Here is a 9,400-nt window from a genome sequence, read left to right on the forward strand (position 1 = left end):
AGGGAAAAACTATTTGTGCTCCTAAGTAACCAAATTTTAGTTGCTATAACAATAGCAATAACAACAATGATGACAAAAGTATCCAATGAGTAGAAAAGAGAAAGTGGTGAATAATTTTATATGATGAAGAAAACTTCCAATCCTAATGGCAGCTAACCCTGTGAAACAATAGAGTTACCACAAAAATAAATTCAAGATATGCACTGTTTAAGGTAGTAGTATCATCAATGATTTTGGGAAGACTAGTTCCCTATGTAGGACTCTACTACAAAATCTAGAATCATACAACAACATTATAATCTCTAAGAACCAAAATTGGGGATTCCTCCTGATTTGGACATCCACTTTTTTGTAGGGCAATGATAATTCAAAGGTACTGAACTTGTATTCTCTTTGTTTTCTTTCTACCAATTTCTTGCATGTTCTTGAAGACAATAACACTCCCTTCAATTCATTGAATGTTATTTAGGGAAATAATAATTCAAAGGTACTGAGCTTGTATTCTCTCCCTATTTTCTTCCCACCAATTCTTTGCATGTACCTCTCCAAATTTTTCTCGGCTGCAGAAGAGTTGAGAAATTGTCAAATCAAAAGTTTAAGTCTTTGTTACTCTTAGTTGATATTTGTAATGAAGTATATCATCATGGAATATATATATTTTGTGTGTGCACTTGTGTCGAGGATAAACCTCGACAGAATGGTAAGGTTGTTTGTCTTGTGACACACGTGTCTGTGTATGTTCGTAGGATAATCATGTGCAGGAAAAACAATAAGGAGCATGTTCTGACTTGCATTGTTACATTACCTGAACCTCACACGCCGAAGCTCCCTTGTGCCATCAGCTAACTGCCTGATTGTAATGTAGACTCCAGGTTCATCTTCTTCGATCCATTCGGCCTCTATCTCGCTGGCATTGCTAATTGAAGGTTCGTCTCTAGAGGAGGTGGTTGTCCTTGATGCTTCCATGGATGGTCCTGCCTGAAATTCTACCCCGCGACTTTGATTACAAGGCTCAGTGGGGTTATACCCTCTGTTTGCTGAGGGTTTATAGTGACTCCGCGGTGTCCAATCCTTGTTCAAGGACGAGGTCATGGGACTCTCTCTTGCAGATGTCAATCTGGAGTAAGAAGAATCTCTTGGCTGTTCAAGAACAAAAATGCACATAGGTAAATCTTGGATCCAATATTGTTTGTTGGAAAAAAATGAGCCTTGTTTATGGCATTCCCTTCTTACAATAGTTATAGAAGTGTAGTTAGGTGTTATTACTGTTTTTTCATGCTAAATTAAATATCTTTGGAAATGGGGTGTTGATACATTATATGGGGGATTGTAGATTACCTCATCCTCAGATCTTGAAGGAGTGTTGAGAGCTTGTCGATTGAATCTCTGCACATTGTAAAGTTCCATGATGCGGTCGAAATTTTCACCCCACCATTTTTGAGCTTCCCATTTATTGAACATCTCCCGGCTTCAAATTCAAATGCTAAGTATTGTCAGTCTCTGATCCTACAGGATAATTAAGTTTTAAGTCTTTAACAACTAAGTTCTTAGATATTTAATAAAGTATTAAGGCCTCAAAGGTACGTGTTTTATCACAACTTAGGACATATAGCCATTAAATCTTTAGGCTCCCACTATGAAACTTCTCATTTCATGCAGAGTAGTTAGGCTAGCAATTTAAGACCAATTTAGTTTTTGTAGGTGTAATATTTCATGGTCACTATAAAGAATCAAACATCTACTATCAAGAAAACTTAGGCCTTGTTTTGAAAGATTAGATTTTTTAGTGGCACACTAAACTAGTAATAGAAAACATTAAGCCAAGGCTTGTCTCTCTTAAAATACCTGAATCGAATTCTCTTAAGGTCATTTCCACCATTGGGTAGAGAAACAAAGGTTATGTGCACCCCTGGCTCCACTTGTGCCATCCACTCCTTAGCTTCAGCCTCATCTTCCAACACGACATCACAGACCGACAACGATGCTGTTGAGTCACGACCTCTGTCACCACCGAATCCCCCAATATATCTACCACCAGGATGATTGGAGCTTGTAAAGTCCCAAGCAGGAGTTGAACTTGAGCTTGCACCTCCAATATAGGGGTATGGAACCCCTTCTGAAATGGTGTCAAAGTCAGGATATGGTCTTTGTCCTTTCTTGTAGGTACTGCTGGACCCTGTGCATGGTTGGCACTGCTTATAAGCGCCTGAAAACTTCAGTGCCATATCCTTGATCTATATATGCAGGATAAATTTTGATTAGTGGTCTGTGTATAGAATAAATTCCATTTAGTCATAAAAATGTAACAAACCATTTCACCAATGTGTATATATGGAGGGGTGATTATGAAATAGTTGAATCCCTTTTGCTTAGCATGGTAAATTAAAGTAGAACATTCCTTGTTTTAGCAAGCAATCGAATAAATGTCATATATAAATGTACTAAACTTTTTCAAGCAAAGTTCTGTCATATATTAATTTTCAGAATAAAAAAATACAATATAAGCTAAATAATCCAGGGATATACATCTGGATTTCAACAAAGCATAACAGAAGAACTGTTTTTCAAATCTCACAGAGGGAAGGAGTGGTGAAACTGAGTCTAAGTTCTGAAATATAAATTTGAAAGAATGTTTGAATGAAAGTGGATGCAGTCTAAGGTTTCAGGCTGAGATCATTTTCAAAGTTCAAAACACTTTGCAATACCTTCACAACTAGGCTGTTGGAGAATCTACTAGGGTAATACAGAATGCAAGTGAATGACAATAACATCCCTGGACATGAAAGTTCATTTTAGGAACCATATATATAACTATATACCCTCATTGGAAAGCATTTCCTATTTGTAGAAATCTCCAACAGTATATATCCAAATAGTACAGCTCAAAATTTCCACAAATCTATAATCATTTGGTTCAAAGTAATCAGGATATGTATCACAAAACACCTCACATACAAGTCTCTATTCTGATGCTTCAACCAAGATTCCCACATCTTGTTAAAAAGTTGAACCTAGCCTAATATTGCAAGTAACATTGACTGACACAAGAAGTCATAATAACATGCAGATGAAGGTGACTAATAAGCAAATAATGGGAGTTCAAAAGAGAGGCCTATGCCATAATTATTATTAGTATTACCAATATAATAAAGGGAGTTAAAACTCAAATAGTTACTAATGCTAAATATCAAATATACTATTCTACCATAATAACAATCTAAGCCTGGCCACACCAACCATTCACTTTTCTGCTATTATAAATGTCAATATATTTTGTTTTGCAAGATAATAGAAACTTTTGAAAATACAATGGGTCGACACAAATTCAAGGATGGGCCACACCAACGATACGAATATAGCATACCCTTTTGTGCTAATCATCTTTTTTCCAACATTGTTAGCAGCTGAATGTCCAACATATTCTTACTTGTCATTACAAGTCAAATTATTTTGATGGGACACAAATCAAATATTTGACCAAGGTATATATTGTTTTTACTTTCCAAATACAAATACAGTAAATTAAGTTAAAGTATACACTGTTTTAAAGATTTATATACAGTTACTATATTTTCATCATCTATTTGGATTATTTTTTTAAATAGTCAACAATAATTAAATATGAATGGTAGATAATACATTGACAACGTATAAAAATCATACACTTGATGGATATATTTTTCTCTCATTAAGTTAAGGTCATGATAATTGAGAAGTTAATAATGCTGAAGTATATTAGAATGTATTAGCCTATTAGTCCTGTTTGTTAAAATTAGGCATTTCAGCATGTGAGATGGTAAAAAAAATTGTAACTTTTTTTTTTTGCTTTTGAGTGAGGTCGATGTTAGTAATTTGGTTGATGGCATAAATTTTGATTCAAACCAGCTTGCCCCACTAGTATCATAATTGCCTAAAGTGTAACATGAACCTACTTGACAAGTTGGTTTCATAGTTTAAATAAACAAATAAATGGACCATTACATGTGAGGAAGTGGACCATCAGTCAACAGCTAAAGTGGCAAAAAACACGACATAGCTACGTCATCCTAAACAAAAAGGAATCATGTTCAGATAAGTTATCATGAGCTGATCTATTCAACTCAACAAAGTGTATGTTGACCCGAAATTTTAAAAAATGCATATATTACATTTTTAGGTATATTTATTTGTGTTAAGAATAAGATAAAAACTTTGGACTACACTTTAGATCTTTTATGTTTGTGTGCATTTCCAAAGAATAAGAGGATGGTGAGGATACATAAATGGTGCAATGTTATAAATACATAATTTGGTGATTTTTAAAAACAGAATAAAAAAGTAGTGGCTTAAGGACCGGTCCGTTTAGCAATATCCATTTGTGTACTTGGCTGAGCTAATGAGTCACTTAGCTCAATCTAAGTCCAAAAAATTGATGACCCGCAACTACCCAGTCTAGCCCCTGTTTACAACTATAATTGTTATACATCATTTAGAACAGTTTGTTGGTCCAGTTTTTATCATTTTTTTTCATATTTTCTATGTATTAGAGCACATAATAACAGTGTGTTGGTTTTGTTAAATAATCACGGCTTGGTTTGGGTTTCTATTTTGGTTTAGGCTTGTAATTCTTTGTTTTATTATTCCTGTCACATGTGCACACTATAAATAGTGGCACTCATTCTTGTAACTGAATCAATTTTTCATAATAACAAAATTCAGTAACTACAAAGTTGAAGCAGTTACATATTCTTTCAAATTCTCTCTCTTTACTTACGTATTCTCTCTCTTCTCTCTTCTCACCTAAGTTTACATGGTATCAAAGATAGGCTTAGTACGATTTCTCTCTAGACGAGCTTCAAAAGTAAGCAAATAGGATTGTAGAGCATTGATTGAAGGAACATCCTCTTGACTCTCAAGAGTAGTGATGAGAGTTTGATATTCTTCAGGTAAACCATCAAGAATACAATCAATGTGTTCTGCTAGGGTTAGGGGAGAGCCTATGGAGATCAAAGAATCAACAATTACCTTTATCTTCATGAAATAGTGTTTGAACCTTTAACGATAGACCTTAGTTGAGCCCTAAGTTGTCTACCTTTGGCTTTTGTTTGAGCATGACAATACTCACTAATTCTCGCCACAACTGAAAGGAGTGTCTACAACCAACAGCTCTGGGTTGTAGATCTGCAGAAAGTGAATTGAAAAGCCATGAAAGGATCATTTGATCATGTTCTTCCCAACTTAGATAGACTAGATTGACGCGACATAGAATACGATATCTGTTAGATGTTTTTCTGGAATATTTTCACCATAAACAAACCTAATTGAATGATTTGAAGTAAGAACAGCCACAGTGAATTGCTTCCATACGAGAAAATTGTGTTCAGTAAGTTTCGTAGCCGGAAGCAATTCATCGTGGTTGTTCTTACTTCAAATCGTTCAATTAGATTTGTTTCTGGTGAAAATATTCCAAAAAATATCTCACAAATGAAGATCGCATTCTATGTCGCATCAATCCAGTCTAAGGTAGGAAGAACAAGATCAAATGATCATTTCATGGTATCTCAATTCACTTTCTCTTTTCTCTTTACTTATGTATTCTCTCTTCTTCTCTCTTCTCACTATAACATTTATTATTTTTATTAGAAAATTTAATATATCTATTTTTGTTATTGTCATTAAAACTATCAATTAAAATTGTAATTTTGAAATATATATTAAAATTCAAGGAAAGTATATGCACAACTTAGTTAAAAGTATTTTATATTAAGTATAGATGGGATCTATTTACTCTAAGAGTAAGTTAAAAAGTTACTCTACATTTTAATTATCTATTTTTGTAAAATTATTTGATTTAGCTAGTAAATTTAAACCATTAAATTTTCATAAAATAAATGGCTAAGATGTGAAGTGAATTTTTTTAACTTACTCTTAGAATAAGTAAATCTCTCCCTAATGGCCATAGGCAGTAAACAAATTATAACTACATAATTTATATTATTATTCACCATTTGTATATTATTTATGATTTTATATGATATGGAAATAAAAAATAAGTAAGTACGTATCATTATGGAAATCAACAACATCACGGAAACAAAAAACAAATAGATTGTGTGTTTTTAGATTCTAATTATAACTGTAACATCCTAATTTGTGAGACTATAACTAAAAAATAAATTAACCCATCAAACATAATTTTGTTGTTTTTTCTTAGTTTTAACCCGTGTTGTTAAAACCGTATCGGTTATCAAACCGGTCAGGGTACTGGTATAGTGGTTCAGTAATTAAACCGCATGCCGGTTAAACCAGACATACCTACTTATATTTATATATATATAAACTTATAACAAAAAAAATTTAAATAGGTAGATACTCAAATTTATAATTCATATTTATAATCTACTCAAAATTCACGTAAATAAACAACTTTAAGTCTTTAACAAATTCAAAGTCTAAATTAAAAAACATATATCAATCCAAAAGTATCACTTAACAACCACAAAATATAAATAAATGACATAACTTCACAACTCACTCTATAAAACAAATAAATTTAGAGTTTTAACATTTAACAGTCAAAATTGTCTTATATGAATATTATACTTTTCTACCAAATCCTATATTCAGACAGTACTCCAAGATTACACAAATGTCACTGAGATTACACACGAATGTTAGGAACCAAAATGTGTAATCTAAGTATGTCTTGGAAGCATGTGTCTTGAAGTGTTGAAGAAAGGTTGGAAATATGGGTCATCCTTGTAATGGTTTTTTAAGTTTTAAAAAAAAAATATATATATATATATGTGTATAAACTGACCGGTTTAGTAAAATACAAGCCGGTTCACCGGTTTTGATACTTGGCCGGTTCAACATCTGTACTGTACCGGTTAGGGGACCGGTTCACCGGTTTTCTGGTTGAACTGGCCGGTACGATACGGTTTTAATAACTATGGTTTTAAGTTTTTTATAAACTAAGCTTATTATCTTAAAAGCTTTATAAATGAAATATGTCCAAAAACAAGCCAACAAAGATGTACTTATAATCATTCAAATCCAATAGTACGATAATATTTTAAGAAATAGACATCTTTAAGAAGCTATGTTATGAAGGCCGTATTATAGATATACGTGGATGTAAATGTAAAAGATTCCTAGAGTGGTCCCAAAAACATATAATGAGAGAATGGGAATGATTTTGTTTGTTTTCACTAAGATGGAAAAAGAAGGTTCAAAAGCCAAGTTTGTAGGTATAGTAAGAGCATTACAGTGACAGAAAAAGAGAGAGAGAGAGAGAGTTACCTGTGTTGTGAGGCTTTTGACGGCTGTTCTTGGCGTGCCACCTTCACGCCCTTCTTCTTCTTCCTTTTCTTCTGCTGTTTGCTTTGTACAAGATATGCATGTAAACATCTTTTCTCCTTACCCTTTTTCCTTTTACCTGCAATAGGATATAAGGGTGTATTTGAGAATTGATTTTTGGACGGAAATGAAAAACTTTAGAATTATAAAATATACCTCTAAGATGAATTTAAAATCTTTTATTTACTTTTCTTCCCTCCAAAATTTAACTTGCAAACCAACTTGAAACATCACCGACTAGTAGTTACACACGTCCAAATCATAACTTTAATATATGATCAATAAATAAATTATGGGTTTAGAATTATTGGTATGAGACTATTAGTTGAAGGACCATGCAACACGTTTTAATTGGATAATAAATAGGAAGAATGAAAAAGGGCATTGAAAGGTAAAGTGGTGGGGGGGTAGGTTGGAAGGGGGAACACTAGAATAAAGAAGACATGTATCCTAGAAGCATTATCTAAAAAATATAAATTAATAGAATCAGTTATAGTACATATTTTCTATACAAAGTTCTAAAAAAATTTCCTTAAAAGAATGTCTTGGGACAATAGTTAACATTCATTGAGTAGGAATGGAACTAATGAATAATTACATAGTAAATTATATCCTTCTAATAAATTTTCTTGCTTAGAGGAAATTGATACATATAATTTATAAATTAATCATTAATAAATAAAGTATCATATTTTAACATACATTATTTACTTATAGATAAATAAATTAGGGATGAAGATCTATGTCTCCATCGGTATCTCCAATAGTATCACAAGTCAATCAAAATGCATCATTTAATTAGAAAAAAAGTTATAAAAAATATATCAATATTTTATATTATTTTGTAGAATACTATTGGATAGAAATACGAATACAACAATATTTTGGGGCAAAGGATCCCAATTCGTACATTAGTATGAGTATGTATGATTTTACATAATTAAAAGTACTAAGATAACATAATAATGATAAGAATATCTTCTTTCACGGAAAACAAAAAGAAAAAGCAATATCTTGAATGTGGCTCGGGATCAGAGCAGGAGCTAAAGCAAGCAATCTCAAAACCCAATAAGAAGAGAAAGAGAAAAGAGGTGAACAATTTAAAAAGCAGAGAAAGAACACAAAATGTGGGCAAAGGCTCCTTCATCTTACTCAGATTGAAAATAAAAAATAATCAAAGTATACCCAAGCCGAATTTTCTGACACATCCCTTCTCTCATAAATCATACTACACGCATTATTCAACCATAGAATAAAAAAACACACTGATTCTCCTCTCTTTATCTTTTGGGTATATCACAATCAATCCCCTTCTCCAAAACCAAAAAGCTATTCCCTCACCCTTGTACCAAGATAGAAAAACTTTAATATCATAAATAACCAAACAAATAAATAAAACATGTACAATAATTAATTAATTTATATTATGTTGTTCAATCAGGTTTTTGGAATGTATTTAGCAAATACATAAAGTATCGGTTTTATCATACTATTCATGGTAAAAATTAAGAGAGAGAAAATGTACACAATAGGAGACATATAAGTTTATTATTTATTTTTATCATTATTAACTTTTTCAAAAAAGTAATACAAATAGAAGATGTATTTATTTTGTATAAATCTTTAACTTATACTATATATATATATTATAGTAGAAAAATGAATATAAAAAGTGAAGGCAAATAAATTAAGCATGTTCCGTATGGTACCATGTATCTATGATATTAATATATGAGAGAGAAGAAAGAGAATGGTGGGGATGAAGAAGAATTTCAATCCAGAATGCTTTAATTCATTTTACTGAAAAAGTACTGTCATTACTATTACTATTCGAAAATGACTTACCAAGCAAAAAACCCTCAACTGTTTCTTCTTCTTCTTCTTCTTTGTCCTTCTCTAATCTCCCACACGTCTCTTAGCTTTAAAATCTTCCACTTTTCAAAATTAAACAAGCTGAACAAGAAGTTTAATCTCTTCAAAAAATTAACAAAAAACTATAAACCTTAATAGCATTAATAATTTATTGGCGACATTCATTTGAAACCAATGTGGGCAACTGAAA

The 9,400-nt window shown here is 32.0% G+C and overlaps 1 protein-coding gene across 2 annotated transcripts; it reads right to left on the minus strand.

The window, feature by feature from the left end:
• Window positions 91-9,400, minus strand: LOC109330601 (protein BREVIS RADIX-like). 2 transcript variants are annotated; one of them, XM_019564845.1, is made up of 6 exons: window positions 9,184-9,400; window positions 7,282-7,397; window positions 1,846-2,234; window positions 1,339-1,468; window positions 806-1,140; window positions 91-560 (listed from the first exon to the last, which is right to left on the minus strand). In XM_019564845.1, exons 2-6 carry the CDS (start codon window positions 7,387-7,389, stop codon window positions 482-484), a joined length of 1,041 nt encoding a protein of 346 aa, XP_019420390.1. In that variant the 5' UTR covers window positions 7,390-7,397; window positions 9,184-9,400; the 3' UTR covers window positions 91-481. The 2 variants fall into 2 exon arrangements, with proteins under 2 accessions (XP_019420390.1, XP_019420389.1); XM_019564844.1 differs by lacking the exon at window positions 9,184-9,400 and having other exon boundaries at window positions 7,282-7,419.

This window comes from Lupinus angustifolius, chromosome LG17, assembly GCF_001865875.1.
Source record: "Lupinus angustifolius cultivar Tanjil chromosome LG17, LupAngTanjil_v1.0, whole genome shotgun sequence".
In the NCBI taxonomy this organism is placed as follows: domain Eukaryota; kingdom Viridiplantae; phylum Streptophyta; class Magnoliopsida; order Fabales; family Fabaceae; genus Lupinus; species Lupinus angustifolius.